The sequence below is a fragment of the Schistocerca cancellata genome, chromosome 1, assembly GCF_023864275.1.
Source record: "Schistocerca cancellata isolate TAMUIC-IGC-003103 chromosome 1, iqSchCanc2.1, whole genome shotgun sequence".
NCBI lineage: Eukaryota > Metazoa > Arthropoda > Insecta > Orthoptera > Acrididae > Schistocerca > Schistocerca cancellata.
The window spans coordinates 275,547,360-275,564,744 of record NC_064626.1 but is presented as its reverse complement, the minus strand read 5'-3'; the positions used below and the strand labels follow the sequence as shown (position 1 = coordinate 275,564,744).

The 17,385-nt window shown below is 39.1% G+C and overlaps 1 protein-coding gene across 1 annotated transcript in view; it reads right to left on the bottom strand.

Moving 5' to 3' along the window:
* Positions 1 to 17,180, bottom strand: part of LOC126171176 (ATP-dependent DNA helicase Q4) — a 131,470-nt gene extending 114,290 nt beyond the window's left edge. The window contains exons 1-3 of the mRNA XM_049920781.1: positions 16,783 to 17,180; positions 4,239 to 6,054; positions 170 to 312 (exon numbers count right to left, since the gene is read on the bottom strand). Of these exons, the coding sequence (XP_049776738.1) occupies positions 170 to 312; positions 4,239 to 6,054; positions 16,783 to 16,893 (2,070 nt within the window). The 5' untranslated portion in view covers positions 16,894 to 17,180. The remainder of the gene's footprint in view (positions 1 to 169; positions 313 to 4,238; positions 6,055 to 16,782) is intronic.
* Positions 17,181 to 17,385: the final 205 nt, after the last annotated feature.

Sequence of the window (17,385 nt, the reverse complement as noted above, 5' to 3'; positions counted from 1 at the left end):
TGACAAGTTTTTATTTGCAAAGGAAATCTAAAATATTGTGGGTAGTTCCTACTGAATACACACAGAAATAATAAATAAAATGCTGCATGTACCTTTCGATGACATAATTTAAGTCACTGTACTGAAAATCAAAGCAAAAACTGACACAAATGTCACAATAGGTACTTGCCTCAGTGAAATTGTAAATGTCTGTCCTCCTCCTGTTACTATACTCTGGTTTTTCAGCCATTGCCGCTGCTTCATCAATAGTGGGGAATGGACTGTCATCATCAGCATCAGCATCAATATCATCTAATGGCAAAAGCTTGTCTCCTGCAAAATGCCAAGATATTGGAGAGTTTTTCAACAATTATTTACAAGTATCTGCAAGCCGCTTCTCTAACTTCACGGTAAAATTATTGTTTGATTCACATAACGGAGCTACAATAAATTTTTTTCTCAACAGGTAGTGAGAAGATGACATTGACAACATTAAACAAACTTAAACTTTAGTAAATATGAAATTCTGAGAAAACAATAACCATCATGAAAACCGTCACCAAAACAAAATGATAATTACAAGAACTTGCTACCAAATAGCAGCAGAGAGAAGCACACGCAAACCGATTGCAGGAAACAGATCCAGTTAGAGAAAAATCATGAGTGTCATTAAGGATCCTGGGAAACAAAATGAAAACCCTTCAACAGATTAAAATAAATAAATAATTTAAAAAAAATGACAACTCTAAGTTGGAACCTTTTATATGTGGGCAGCTGACAACACAGCAAATAAAACGTACTTGACAGGCATGAGAAAAATGGGCAAGCTGCAACGGGGGGGAAAAAGAAAGAATAAACAAATAGCAAATAAAAAGCACCAAAGAAAGGAAAGACAGAAGAATCCACTGGTGTTAACAGGAAACAGTGATGGAAAGTGAAAGCAAAAGAAAACAATATCAATGTCAATGCAAAGGCACAGAAAGTCAACCGAGTTCAATGAGTAGACAGTCAGAAATTTAAAGAATGTCAGGAATAACAGGTGCTGTAGAGAAACTTTACATGTGTGAATTTGTTTTGTTCAGATGCTGGAGGAAGAAATGAAATTAGTATGTGGCATTGTTGGCCGGGAGGCCCCATCCCCGAAGTTCGGCCGCCAAGTTCAAGTCTTAATTCAGTCGATGCCACATTGGGCGACTTGCGTGCCAGTGATGAGGATGAAATGATGATGAGGACAACACAACACCCAGTCCATGAGCGGAGAAAATCTCCAACCCAGCTGGGAATCGAACTCGGGCCCGCTGCATGGGAGGCAACCAAATAACCACTCAGGCGGACGTTGGAGAAAGAATTTTAACTGCACAAAAAGCAAAACAATCATCAAGGTTGTTGTCAGCATCACAGAACATACTCAGTGGTTCGGTATTGAGATTTAAAAGCACAGGAACACTGCATATGTCTACAAAACCTGAATAATGGCTTACTTTTCAACACATAAATGTATGAAGTCAAGGTAAAAAATACTCAGCCTGTCTGTGAGACTGGATATTTAGGCCCAAAGTATATTTGCTCTTGAAATAGTCTTCTTTTATGTCCACAAATTTGCTCAAGGTCTTAACAGGGTATGAATTCCATGACAAGTCTTGTTCTAAAATGTTTCTGAAGTAACCAACCGCAGATGTGATAACCTCTTCGTTGTATTCAAGAACAGTTTCCTCGGTCATAACTTTCTTTGTGGAAGTCAGAGGTGTGAAATGTCATGGATAAGAAGGAAGTTTCTCAAGAAACCAATTCAAATGCCTTTGTTTTCCTACTGTCAAAGTACTTTGCTGTAAATAACATGACTTTTTCCATTTTGCAATTTTTCCATCCTTTCACTTACGATTTTAGGCCAGAAGACTTTCACAGGATTTGCCAGTTGTTGATTTACACTTTGTAAAGTTATAAATGAGAAGAAAGTAAACTACAAGAATCAGCATACTGGAAGAAGAATCCTTGCACGATTCACAGATGTTGTTGGCTGTTACTTTTCTGATGTACAAGTACAGAACTGCCAACCTCTTTTGCATATCTGCCCATCAAAGATGAAATAATTACTGAAGAGTATAGAACAGACAAGACCAAAGGGAAAGTATATTATCAGATTTGTTTCCCTTGGTGTTTGGCTGCTCTGTGGTAGAGCAACCATACACAATGGGAATGTCTTTGTGAAGGAAGGTGACATCTCTAGTGCCTAGCAATGTGAGAGGTGGAAAAAGAGCAGACATATTTCACATATTATTAGTGAATACTGTTTTCAGTATGTGTTGGCAGCTCTTTAACAAAACACTGTCCATGTAGATCAGCCAGAGCTAACATTTTTTCCTCTAACTTGGAAAAAAAACTGAAACACCAAGGAGGAGCTGTGTGACATAAATGAAAACTGGTAGGTGTGTTTCTACTATTCAAGTTTTGTATCAGTCGCATGCGAGTGGCACTATGAGGATGCAAAGCAGGTTTGCTTAAAATACGTGCAGTGACAGTCATTAGTGTTAGTTACCTTTGAGATTGAACATGGTGAGCTGATTTCAGTCAAGAATGCATTTAAGATGACAAAGATGCCTTATTGAGTTTGAACGAAGTCATGTAATAGGGCTATGAGATGCTGGACATTCCTTCCTATAGGCAATTATGAGGTTTGTGTCCTCAGCTGAGGGCCTCCCTTGGCATTTGTCAGTATTACTGAGGGCATTGGATCCATGAGGCACAGAAATACATGAACTACACGTTACTAACCATCACCACTTTATGCTAATAGTAACGTGCTCGCTATGCCAATCCATCATAACTGTATCTGACGTCTTACCAAGAACAAATACGAATTTATCAAGACTCCATTCTGAGGCTGAAAAGACAAATTCCATCTCGAAACCCCACCCATTGGAAACAGTTCTGCCCAAGCAGGCGCACAACGTCGTCACACAGCTACTGAGTGCATGGAGGTGCTCTCTGGCCAGCATATACTGACACCACAGTTCGTCAACATTCCACGATAACACCAACTCACACTCGTACTCACATGTGGCGGCTGGGTCCAAGCCTGTGATTCGTACATTCTGTGATATTGCACAAAGACTTGGCAGGAATGAAGCCACTGTTTACGATTGCTTGTAGCGATAATGTATGGTCACAAGAAGACTGGACTCTGGACGACCAGATGGCACTGCTGAGGGGGAAGACCATTCTGTTCAGCGTATGGCTTTCGTGCATCGTACTGCATCTGAAACAGCACTCTGAGAAGCAGTTTGCGCCACAGTGACACAAAAAACTTTTACAAATTGGTTACTTCAAGGACACCTATAAGTCAGACACCCTGAAGCATACATTTCAAAGACCCCAAACCACAGCCATTTGCGACTTCAGTAGTGTCAAGTGAGAGCTCGCTGGAGGGCAGTGTGGAGGTCTGTTGTGTTTTCTGATGAAAGCTGGTTCTCTCTCAGCACCAGTGACGGCCGTGTGTCTGTTAGGAGAAGACCAGTTGAGGGCCTGCAATCAACCTGCCTACATACTAGACAAGGTGGACCCACACATGGAGTTACGGCCTGGGGTGTGATTTCATATGACAGCATGTGACACTCCTTGGCTATTCCATGCACTGGAACTGCAAATTTGTATATCAATCTGGTGATACAACCTGTTGTGCTGCAATTCATGAACAGCATTCCAGGGGATGTTTTTCAACAGGACAACACTCACCCATATACCACTGTTGTAACACAACATGTTCTATAGAGTGCCAACATGTTGCCTTGGCTTGCTCAATCATCAGATGTCTCCAGTTGAGCACATATGGGACATCGTTGGGTGACAACTCCAGCGTCACCCACAAACAGCATTAACTGTCTCTGTGTTGACCAACCATGTGCAACAGCATGGAATCCATCCCACAAACTGACATCCAGCATCTGTACAACACAAGCAAGCATATCTGCTTGCTTGCATTTAACATTCTAGCAGTTAAACGGGTTATTGATGTGACTGCATTTCACATTTGCAATGGATTATCTCGCGCTTACATTAACCTGTGTTCTTTCAGTGTTACTTAAATACATTACCTAGACAAATGTATGCCTAGAATTTCACTACTCTACATTAATTATTTATTGGTGATGTTATTTTTTTGTGTCAATTTATTTGTCATGGACTTCTGTTAAATTCTAAAAATACGTTATGTACTTAAGAAAATGCGACCAACATACTGATGATAATATATTTTAACATACCTTTACTATTGTTACAGTTCCTTGCAAAATGACCGATGTCTCCACACTTGAAGCAGGTGGAAAGAGATGAACCACTATAATCATTATTACTGGCATTTGCCTTCTTCTTTTTCTTCCATTCCATCTTCTTATACTTCGCAAAATTCATTGTCTTCTTTCCTCGAACATATACCTTTTTCTTTATGTTTATCTTTACAAAGTTTTCATTTCCTTTCCCAGACACAATTTTATTTTCAAACTGCTCTTTCTTGCTGCATGTTTTAGTAACCTTTTTTGATTGTGAAGGGGCACTATCTCTGGCAACAATACTGCTAGCAATAGCATCTATATCAATCTCTCTAACATTTTTTACTGATCTCCGAGTTTCTGAATCTGTTCTCTCACTCCCAGTACTTTTAGAACTTTGGTTAGTTTTATGAACATCCACTGAATCTGAAAAATGTTTACTCTCCATGCTCAATTCTATATTTTTTGGTACCCCACAGTCTGAGATTTTCAAGCTCTCCACTTCAGGTTGTATCATATTTCCCATATAGTTTCCTTTCTGACATCTATCACGCAGTCCAAAATGAACCTCTGTTCCTGTGAGTTGTGAATCATCTGAATTTGTAACACATGAGGCCAAACTACTGATTTGATTAACCACAGAATTGCAACTGGAAATCAAATCATTCTCCAGCCTCATTTTCTTCACTGCTCTTGAATCAGTAAAGGACGCATCAACAACATCTGCCCTTTTAAAGCTAGATGAAATTTTTCTCTTGGAAATTAGTTTCCTTTTGCGCTTGATCCCCGTCTCATCTTCAGATTCACTGTTGTAGACAACGTCCTCATCACTGTACAATGCCTGACTGTGTGCATGTATGGAACTGCTGATACACATTTCTTGGCACTCTGGTGGAGAACAATTTGTTAAACCAACTATCCTAGTATCTTCTGAAGATGAAGAGTTCTCACAATCTTGGGAGCTGAGATTTGACACACCACTATCATAATCAGTATGTCTTTCCACCCAACCTTTGTCAAGTTTCCTTTCGGACACTAACACAGGTTTCATACTGTCTGTTTCCATGAGAGCTTTGTTTATTATGTTTGTGGCTTGGCAATTAATTGGAAGGGTTCCAGTTACTATTCTGTACCTGCATTCTTCAACATTTTGTAAAGCTGGTGTCCTACAGTCGGTGCTCAATGAATTTTCATGTACAGGGGTGTCTAGATTCCCTGCAGCCACAACAACAGGTTCCTTATTTTCTTGGTCCTCCATTACTGAGTCATTTAGCTTGCAAGCTGCAATTGATTTGCGTTGTGAGAGCGATTTTCTAGGATTGCGTTTCGAAAATTTTGAACCAGAAAAAAGTTTCTCTGAAAGTACAAATGAAGAGGAACGCTTTAATGAAGGTTTTGTACTTATCTGTCCGATATTAATGGATTGATTTTGAGACTTATTAAGATGTGCACCCCACACAGTCTCAGTATTGCATACAAACCCCGTGTCAAAAGAGGCTGAACCACATTTTTCCTCTGACAAAGTTTTCTTTTTCTCTGCATCATCATTTTCATTTTGAATGTCCTTAAGAGCAGGTCTGAATACCTTTTGCTTTTCATCAGAAACAACAGACTTTACAGAACACTTTGGAAGGTCAAACTCCGCTATAGGCAGCGTCGTCTCTAAGCTGCTGTCACATGACACCGACACAGAGTTTTCAATATCATCTGAAAATGATTCTCTTAGAGATTCTTCTAGAGCTAGAGTCTTTAGTTTGTAATATATCTTGTATGCATCTCTTACATGCGTCGGTGCTAATTTGATGTCTGCCTGCAACAACAAAATATTGAATTATTAGTTACATAAGTAATACATAAAATATCTTCATCTATATTAGACATCCCATTTTAACAAGAGTGCATATTCTGTACTGTAACACTAAGTAATAAATAAAGTTACACTACCTTAGTATGAATTATTCCACAAGAAGAAAAACATGTGGGATCTTGATTGTCTATTTAAGAATACTACCCACACTAGTGTTCACTGCCTCTCAGCTCCCTAATCCTCAAACAACAGCCACAATATCGTTTTTCAAATGACATTATTTACTTTCAAATCTGATACCGTTGTACACTGAGTGTCCCTCCCTCCAAGTCGAGCACATTTTCTCTGATGTTTGGCAGACATTTCCAATTTCGTATTAGCAATGTGTAGCAGAACTCAGCCTAAACAAATACTGGTCATCACATCTTTTACGTGTGACACTCATTGTCAATGGAAAGTGTTGGTATGTTTCCTGTTTCTAACAAAATTATTTAACAGGTGTAGTAAAAAATGAAGTGTAACCAATACTCCAACGGCGACTCCACCCTGGCCCACACTAACTGCTGCAGTGCTGCTCAGTCACAGCTGGAGTGCTGTTTATTCTATGTCTTTCACCTTCCTTGTTAATTCACATTAATAAAATGAATATCATACTGGACTGAACTGGGTCTGTTCTACTGAATGGATACACAAAATTCCATTTTAAAAATCATTTTGTTTGTAATGGGAAACAGATTGACACTTTCTGTTGACACTGGGTGTCGCACGACAGATGGGTAAGCAGAATTCGTTTAGGCTGACTCCAGCTACACGCTGCAAATACAAAATTGCAAATATCTGCCAAAATACCAGAAAAAATATACCTGACAATCTTATAAGCAACACCCTGTATATCGTAATAATGCATGCTTCCTGCAGATCCGCCAGCTTACAATTCAGGTACATAATGTGTTCAGGCATTCGTTTCTGTATTATAGTGTCGTGAAATACGGGGTGGAAAGTTTTTCTCTCCACAACCCCCCCCCCCCCCCCCAAAACTAACCAAAATGAGTCAATGAAAATCTGAGAGGAATTTTGGAGTTAATGTTCTGACTGTGTACAATCACATAATTTTCGATTAAAAACGGCAAAAGTACAGCTACATTAAAATTATCCTGTGGTTAGGTGAATTGGAGTATGTCTATTTTGTTTCAATATGATTATTTGTACTAAACGAAAATCTCATGGCCAGCCGGTGTGGCCGAGCGATTCTAGGCGCTTCAGTCTGGAATCGCGCGACTGCTACGGTTGCAGGTTCGAATCCTGCCTCAGGCATGGATGTGTGTGACGTCATTAAGTTAGTTTGGTTTAAGTAGTTCTAATTTCTAGGGAACTGATGACCTCAGATGTTAAGTCCCATAGTGCTCAGAGCCATTTGAACCATTTTAACATCTTATGGAATAACACAATTTGTTCAGAAATTCTGAAATAGGTAATTCTGCCAAGATAATCAGGAGTAGAACAATTAGTATAACATTGAGAGGCAGTGAAGGTACATGTCATGCAGTGTGTGAACTGCAAATGAGCAAGAACACAGTTGAAGAATGAGTTACAAATGTGTGGCCCAGTACCTGAGTCAACTTATTGATAAGATAACAATAATGAGTACTACGCTAGAAAATGTGAACACTGTCTATCTTGCATTTAACAATCTCTATTAACAAGAATTAACTAACTGCCTATTGGCTTCTGTATTGGGTTCTTCGGCCGACGCTCATATAATGATTTTTCCGACATTTCGCCAGCACGAGTGGCTGGCATTGTCAAAGCTTCACCCTCCATTGCCGGTGATGAACTGGAGCCGAGCTCGCTGGCGCAGACTATATGTGCCTGGCGCGCCAACGTCCGAGGGCTTCTCTGCGGTCATTTCCGGTGTGGTTCTTCTCTTGCTACCTGACGGTCGTTCGCTGCAGTACGGGAAGCCACGATCCGTTTACCTTAAGGCTTTCCTCTTTCTTGTTCAAACTGTTCGCATGTTTAAGTATTTCTACAGCTTCTCTGAACAAGAGCGTGTGATAGTGCTTCTCTACAGCCAGAACTGCTGTCGGAATGACTGGACGATCCATGAACACCAGGATCAAAGAGCATAAGCGACATTGCAGGTTGGGGTAGGTGGAGAAATCGGCCGTGGCAGAGCACGCACTGAATGAGACCGACCACGTAATAAAATTCTCCGACACGGAAGTTCTGGCTGTAGAGAAGCACTATCACAGGCTCTTGTTCAGAGAAGCTGTAGAAATACTTAAACACGCGAACAGTTTGAACAAGAAAGAGGAAAGCCTTAAGGTAAACGGATCCTGGCTTCCCGTACTGCAGCGAACGACCGTCACAGGTAGCAAGAGGAGAACCGCACTGGAAATGACCGCAGAGAAGTCCTCGGACGTTGGCGCGCCGCGAGCTCGGCTCCAGTTCACCACCGGCAATGGAGGGTGAAGCTTTGACAATGCCAGCCATTCGTGCTGGCGAAACGTCAGAAAAATCATTATATGAATGTCGGCCGAAGAACCCGAGACAGAAGCCAATAGGCAGTTTGTCAACAAGTGGCCACGAAAGCCTTAACAATTTTGAAGTATTAACTAACTGGTTTAATTTCTTCATACAACATACATGGGCCTGTAAGAGATTTGCATATGTACAAAATATCACAATTACTTAAACAAAATGTTTCCAATTCCTTTGTCAGCAACTGCTGCTCATTTACTTTAAAAATTAGCCACAATCATGATAAACATTATGAGGTGTGATCTGCTTTCGCATTAGCATTCACAACTGATTTGATTTATCATCCAGAAACCATCTAACAATGATATAAGATTTGTCATTGTAATACAATGAAAATAAATAGCTCAAAATACACACACACACACACACACACACACACACACACACAATACATAAATGTGATTTTATGAGAATAGGACAAGTAATCAACTGTGGGCTTCATGAAGGAACCCCCCCCCCCCCCCCCCCACACACACACACACACACACACACACACAGAATACATAAATGTGATTTTATGAGAATAGGACAAGTAATCAACTGTGGGCTTCATGAAGGAACCCCACACACACACACACACACACACACACACACAGAATACATAAATGTGATTTTATGAGAATAGGACAAGTAATCAACTGTGGGCTTCATGAAGGAACCATCCCCGCATTTGCCTGAAATGATTTAGAAAAACCAAGGAAAATCTAAATTAGTATGGCTGGGCAGAGAAAACTTCATTCTCCCAAATGTAAGGTCTGTGTCTTAACAACTGAAAAGCCTAATTTGGTTTATTCTTCTTGCAACATGTTCTTTGATTTACTCACAGTTTCCACCAGATATATTAGGAAAATATCTATTCATAGATACAAATGAAATTTATACATTTAAAGGGTGACGGCAAGGAGGGGCTTGACCATATGGGAGGTCTGATCCATATCTGGATCTGCAACAAATGCTTGTAGCATTGATTTTAACAATGATCAAGAGTTACACTGGAAGCCAGCCATGCCTCTGTTGACAGTTACGAGAGGAAAATGCAAGTTTTGCCTATGATGCAAACTTTTTTGTTTCTTCACAAATTTTGTATTGTGTCTCCCTTTGTAGGGTACTGATTGAAACACAGTACCACATGAACATACAAATTTTTGTTTGACAAATAATTTCACTGGATATCTAATGACATATTGCAAAGTATGCTGACCTAAACATCCACTTCTACACCTACATCCATACTCTGCAAACTATTGAGAAGAGCATGACGTAGGGCACTTTCAATTGTACCAGTTATTATGGCTTCTTCCTGCTCCATTCGCGTATGGAGCATGTGAAGAATGACTATTTAGATGCCACTATTCACACTGCAATTAATCTAATTTTATCCTCTCAATCCCTACAGGAGCATTATGTAGGGGATTGTTGTGTATTCCTAGAGCATTTGAATCCACTTTTTGATACTCAGTCAGCGGACTTTCTTAAGACAGTTTGCTTTTATCTTCATTAGTCTACCAGTTCCATTCTGTCAATATCTCTGCGACATTCTCCCATGGGTCAAACAAACCTGTGACCATTCATGCTGCCTTCTCTGTATATATTCAATATCCCCTACTAGTTATATGTGGTTTGGTCTCACATTAAAACTCCTCCCGAACAGGCCATGAAGGCCCAATGGCACCGACCGGCCGACATGTCATCCTCAGCCCAGAGGCGTCGCCAGATGCAGATATGGAGGGGCATATGGTCAGCACACCGCTCTCCCTGTTGTACGTCGGTTTCTGAGACCGGAGCTGCTACTTCTCAATCAAGTAGCTCCTCAGTTTGCCTCACTAGGCTGAGTGCACCCCACTTGCCAACAGCACTCGGCAGACTGGAAGGTGACCCATTTAAATGATATCCCAGCCCAGCAGCACTTAACTTCGGTGATCTGACGGGAATTAGTGTTACAACTGCAGCAAGGCCGTTGGCTTTGGGTCCCACGTAATTCAGCAATATTCTAGGAAGTGTCATATAAGTGATTTGTGAGCAATCTTCTTTGTTAACTGATTACACTTCCCTATTATTCTAGCATTATCCACATCAGTCACAAACAAATATGGGTACTGGCCTTATGGCCAAGCCAGCACAACCATAACTAACATCTTCAGAGTTACTGTAAACTATATGTTACGAATTTTTCCTGGTTATTAAAGAACGCAGTTTTCTTTTTTTTTTTTTCTAGACTCTGTTAAATTCTACGAGTTGTTCAGTTCTAGAGTGTCTGTTTTGGAAATACTAACACTGTAGTAATAAGAAGAAGACCTCATTCTGATAAGGAAATGAAACTGGCCTGTTTTCTGTGATAAATGAAAATAAAAGCATAATGCATCAAAAACTTCCAGTTTAGACAGAAAGACCTTACAGCATGGTGTAACACCTAATTATAATTCAGAACACGTTTCCTGTAGCGCTCAGAAAAGCCATTGGTCAATTATCTGAAAACGACAGATAATCATTATAGTTTAAGCCCAAAAACTACTAGTTTGGAGAAGATGACAACATTTGGTAAAAATGCTGTCTAATTAGTACAATATGAAACAAGCATCTTACGTCCGGCTGAGAGATTTCTTTCTACACAAGCAGAATAAGTGTCACTGTGTAAACCCAAATCTACAATCATAAGAAGAGCTATTGCATTCAATGGGCCAACTGTTGTAGAGTTTTTTAAAAATATGAAAGAGCTGTAAACTAGACAAAAACTTAAAAAAAACTGACTGTAATGAATTTTGAATGTTAACAAAAAACGAGGTACCAACAGTGTATGTACCTTGAAAAGCTATTGCTAAAAAGTATTCAGAAGTTACGTTTCGATATAGATGTACCTTGAAAATCTATTGCTAAAAAGTATTCAGAAGTTACTTTTGGATACAGATGTACCTTGGTAACTATTTTTTGTGATATATCTGCCATTGGAACCTCTAAATTTTTTTCTATATCTAAGAGTGAGAGTACCTGATCTTACAACCAAAGATCCCACCTTCAGGGTGTAGATTTGTTGCATATGCTAGAAGTTTCAACTTTACTGAGGCCAGTTTTGAAGTACACTACACGTTCCAAAAAAAACCCCTTATTTAGTTATGTCAGACACCTGCGATCAACACTTAAGTTGTCACATAAATACGAAAGTAGCATCATATTTCTGAGTATTTCACCACTTATAAGTCCCTTGATGATGGAGTATTTGGCTCGTTTAAGGTATCTTCAGTCAAGCATCTGATGGATGGATACAAAGGTAATCCCAAAAGTGAGGTCTCCTATTTTTTTATAAGTACATGGACCTGTTTATTTCTACAACAGTTTAAATCAATTTACAGCTTGAACATTTAGCTATTTTTCGACATAATCACCATTTCTGTCGATGCATTTTTGTAGACGCTATGTTAGTTTTTTTTTTTTTTAACCTAGGGAACAGGTGACAGTCACTGGGCACCAAGTCAGGACTATAGGGTGGGTGGGTGATTATGTTCCACTAAAACTGTTGCAGGAGAGCAACGATTTCCCAAGTGATGTGTGGGCGAGCGTTGTCATGGAGAATGTGTACGTCCTTGCTCAATATTCCTCTTCTCTGGTTCTGAATTGCCCGCTTGAGTTTTTTCTGAGTCTCACAGTACCTGTGAGCATTAATTGTGGTCCCATTGATTCAGCTCTGACAATGAGATGAAAGAAGAGGTTCATAACTTCCTGAACAGCATGGAGGCAAGCTGGTATGACATGGGCATACAAAAACTGCCACAGCGTCTACAAAAATGCATCGACAGAAATGGTGATTACGTCGAAAAATAGCTAAATGTTTAAGCTGTAAACTGATGTAAACCATTGTAGAAATAAACAGGTCTACATACTTATAAAAAATAGGACACATTACTTTTGGGATTACCCTCATAGTGAGCAATCCTAGCCACCCTAGACAAGTTCAAGACATTTGGAACCAATAGAAAAACTTGTGTCCAATCAATGACAACACTAAACATATTAAATTGTATTTAAAATACTTGAATTTATTCTTTTAAGTCATCATTATTTACTTATGTAATTGACTGTCCAGTTGTGGTAGAAGCCCCTGACAAAAATGTCACCTGTAAACCTACTTCCTCTACACAGATTCTCATGCCTTCTGGCTCACCTTATCAATCAGCAGAAGGTGTAAGTTTAAGTGAATAGACCGTACACCCTTCTGCCTCACACTGAATTTCAGCTGGTACTAGTCCCGTATGTCACACTTCGCCTAGTGCAGGTCTGACATCTTAAATGCCTTCAGTTGTTTTTCTCAAAGTTATTAAACCTAGGACAAAGTTTAGAGACAGAGGAAGAAAATCGGGAAACGCCCAAATTTTGACAGATACCTTCACCACTGAAAAACAAACAGAAGAGGAATTCCAGAAAAGAGCAGAATCAAAGGCTTAGGTTTTTTAAATATAAAATGTAAAAAGGATGATAGTGACAGCAATTGTAGAATTTAATTTGTGTGATTGTGACTGTGACCTAGAAGTATTTGAAAATGAAGTTCAGAACTACAAATGTGACATGTGTGTTTTCCTCTCAGTGAAAATTTGGGACAAGCAGTCAAAGGCACACTATGCAGGAAAAACAGTGGCGCACTACGCAGAAAGAACACTTGCCAAAGAAACCAAATAAAATTACAATAAAGTAAATTTTCTGAGACTGAAGGCCACAGGACACATATTTATATCCAGAAAGCAAAGGTAAATCCAAAAAATGTTCAAATGTATGTGAATTCCGAAGAGACCAAACTGCTGAGGGCATCGGTCCTTTGACTTACACACTACTTAAAATAACTTATGCTAAGAACAACACACACACCATGCCCGAGGGAGGACTTGAACCTCCAGCAGGAGGGGCCATGCAATCTGTGACATGGCACTTCAAACCGCTTGGCAACTCCGCGTGGTGGAATATATCCATTTCTCCATGCAGAACACTGTATTTAAATTATCTCTCTCAGAGAACACATGAATGATAGCAGGTGTGATCCACAAAACTACAACTCAATGTCTTTGACAGAGATTTATTGTGGACTCTTAGCAAATTTTCTTTGCTCAAACACAACAAGATTTCTGTAATGGAATAATCCTCTCCATGCCAAACAGCATGGATTCTGAAAACACTGACTATGTGAAACTCAAATTGCACTTTTCTCACATGACATGCTGAAAGCCTGGGTTCAAGACAGTCCGGTAGATGCAGTATTTCTCGATTGCATAAAAGCTTTTGACTCAGTACCACACCTATGCTTAATATAAAAAATATGATCCTATGGGTATCATTAAATTTGTGGAAGGACGGAGGATTTTTTGGTATGGAGAACACAGCAATTTGTCTCTGATGGACAATAATCAACAGGTGTGTGTGTGTGTGTGTGTGTGTGTGTGTGTGTGTGCGCGCGCGCGCTTCTGGGAAGTGTGTTGGGTCCCTTGCAAGATTAACAATAATCTCAGACTTTTTCACAGATGATGCCATTATCTACAATGAAGTACAGTCCGAAAGAATCAGCACAATTATTCAGTCGGTTCCTGATAACATTTCAAAGTGGCACAGATTTGGAAATGTGCTTCAAATGTTCAGAATCAAGTAGAATTGTGCACTTAAAAAATAAATAAATAAAGAAGCATAATTCTGTCACTGCAATACATGCGAGTCACAGCTGGAATCGACCAACTGATACAAATTCCTGGGTGTAGCGCTATGTAGGGACATGAAATGGAAGAATCACATAGCCTCAGTCATAGATACACCAGGTAGCAGACTTCAGTTTATTGATAGAATACTAGGGAAATGCAATCAGTCATACCCTATAACATTGCCCAAGTATGTTGGATTTCTAAGAAACGGGAATAACAGGAGAAATTGAACGTATACAGACAAGGGCAGCACAAATGGTCACAAGTTTCTTGACCTGTGGGAGAGTGTCAACTGTATGAATATACTAAAATCCCTACAGAACACTCCCACAGGGATTGTGAGTACCTGATTAGATTAATTACAGCATGCACAGAGGCATTTAAACTCATTCTTTCCGCGTTCCGTAGGTGAACGGCAAAAAGCCTTAATAACTGATACAATGGGATGTACCATCTGCCACACACTTCACACTGACTTGTGGAGTATGGATGCAGATGTAGATGTATTTAGTGTTAATAGTCTACATAAAGGATAGCTCTTAAAACAAACTTCGTTTTTTCGGTATATTTATAATGTTAAGTAAAAGCAGACGGCAATTCTAGTTAACAACCTGCAGTAAATATGTAGAAGTGTTAAAATTCGGAAATGCCTTCAATGTAAGCCAATATAAATAGAGTTAATAAAAATATAAAGTTAAATCTAGGTGGACAGGTTATTATAAACATTTCATAGCATCACAGTAACTGTCAAAACTACTTTCCACACATTTCTATTGCATCACCCAACTTTGTGAAATTCTGCAAAATCTTATTTATTAAAAGTATGATTACAATACACTTCATCTCAATGTAAAACTGGATTATGATCAGCAGAAAGGCACATTTAGTAATAGATTAAGATATCGGACGAAGTCCTTCCTCAGATGTACACAAACTCACCCCCCCCCCTCTCCTCCTCCATGTCAATTTTGACTGCACAGGTCAAATGAATGTAACAATACCAGATGTCTGCGCAATCCCATGACGTACCGGCAGTGTGGTACGTGACATCAGAACGTAAGCATGCAAACAGAAAGAGAAAATAACACAATTTTTTTGCATCTATATTATCTGACTACACCACATGGTGATCACTTCTTCTTTCATATCAAAGATAAACAGTGATGCAGGCTTTACAGCACAGCACATCATCTTCCGAAGCCTAACAAAGAACAATAGACTTTTCAAATTGAAACCTGTAGTGGAGCCTTCCCCCCCTCATTATTTTTAATGGACGGTGCCAATGAATTGTAGTTGACCTTTTTGTTATTTATACACTGGTGTGTTGAGGCAGTGAAACAATTAGCATGATATGCTAGTTCAACAAAAAATCATAATTCAAAGTACCAATGTGTCTACTCATTCCAAATAATGTTAACTAAAACATGCTTTCTTGGAATATATATCACTAACTTAGGCTTCACTTTCATAGATTATGCCTGTGTGTTTGTATGTGTTTTTTTAAGTCACATCCTTGCATTACATCTTTTATCATCATGACTAACTACTACACGCAACTGTGTAACACGAACAGACATAGGCCTAATGAAAAAGTGAATTGCTAATGAAAAATTGAACTGGTAAATACAGGTTAGTTTGAACATAATTAAGTGATTGGGTTTGGCTCGAGGGATGCAATACAATCTTTCTCACTAGAAATTATTATCAGTACGCATACAAACCAGTAGGCTGCAAGAAGCAGCGAAATTTTGCTGTAAATCACAATACATTATTGTATTTGTTAAAGGAATATCTATCTCCTGCAATTAAATGTTTAGATTTCATATGACAAAGCTATGATACCTAATGTAAAGAACACAAAGTAATGAGAAGAATTGTATATCAGAAGCAGCTACCAAGATTTCTCTCTACAACTGATAAGACAACAATTCGTTGGTATCTGTACGGCAATAATTTTATGTTGCACGAGATTATGGCTCTAAATCTCATTGGAAGGCCATCATTGTCATTTACTATCCACCGATGTATTAGAAACCCACACTGTAATCCAACATTACAATAGGTTTAAGTATAAACTGTTAAGATACAAACGTGATACAGGCTGTTGTATTCCATTCACTCCACTTAAAACTGATGAGGACTCATCTTGAACATCAAATAGCTTTGGGCTAATCAGCACATGTAGCAAAATATTTTCACATAAAATAATGTAAAGAGGGTACATCTACTAACTTGAGAACTAGAATTACAATTAAATTTTCGCATTTATGGAATCCCCCAATGTTCGTATCTCACTTGCATCTTCACTCAAACCAACACATTTAAATGTCCCACGAGTATTAAAGTCTTCGACATATGTACCAAAACCTATACATATTGTATGAAAGGTATGAAAATGGATTAGGCTATCAAACCTACAATGACTTGCTTGATAGTTCTGCTTCCTTCTAGAACTGCAATGCTTTTCACTTATAACAAATTAATCAGAACTGAAAACTGACATAACTGCTGGACTAACCTTGGTAGGATTACATCCATTTTTCTTCACAAACTCACTTTCCCAGAGCCTCACTTGCCGCTTTGATTTTTGATATTTAGATTGGAAGCCTGGATCGTCTAACAAACCCATTTTTCTGGTACTAATATGTGATATTACACAAACTAACTTTTCATGTGTACACACTTATTCTATTTACGTTACTTCGCCACTTCCCGCGTTTCACACCACGGCACAGAGCCACAGGTAATCACGCACAGCTGACAGCTGTGAAATAATATTAAGAACTCTTAAGAATATGCAGCAGTAGTTGATCGACTTCGTTTTTATTTGCAGAATTGCAACATCAAAAACAATCCAAACCCGTATTTCGCAGGAAGCGAAAGTTTTAAGTTAACTACTTTTGCACAAAATTTGTTAACTTTCGATATATACCGCGTTGATTTGAAAAGTCGACTGTCGCATGGTTATACGAGTCGCGTCGAGGTATCGACTTTCAGTTGTTGTCAGGTAGTGACATCTGGTTTAATACTTCGCGAGATTTCAAGATGGCAAAAGTTGTTACAGGGTGGTGTGTGCAATGAGGGTTTTGTATTGTTTATGAGTGTAGTTGAATGGATTGAC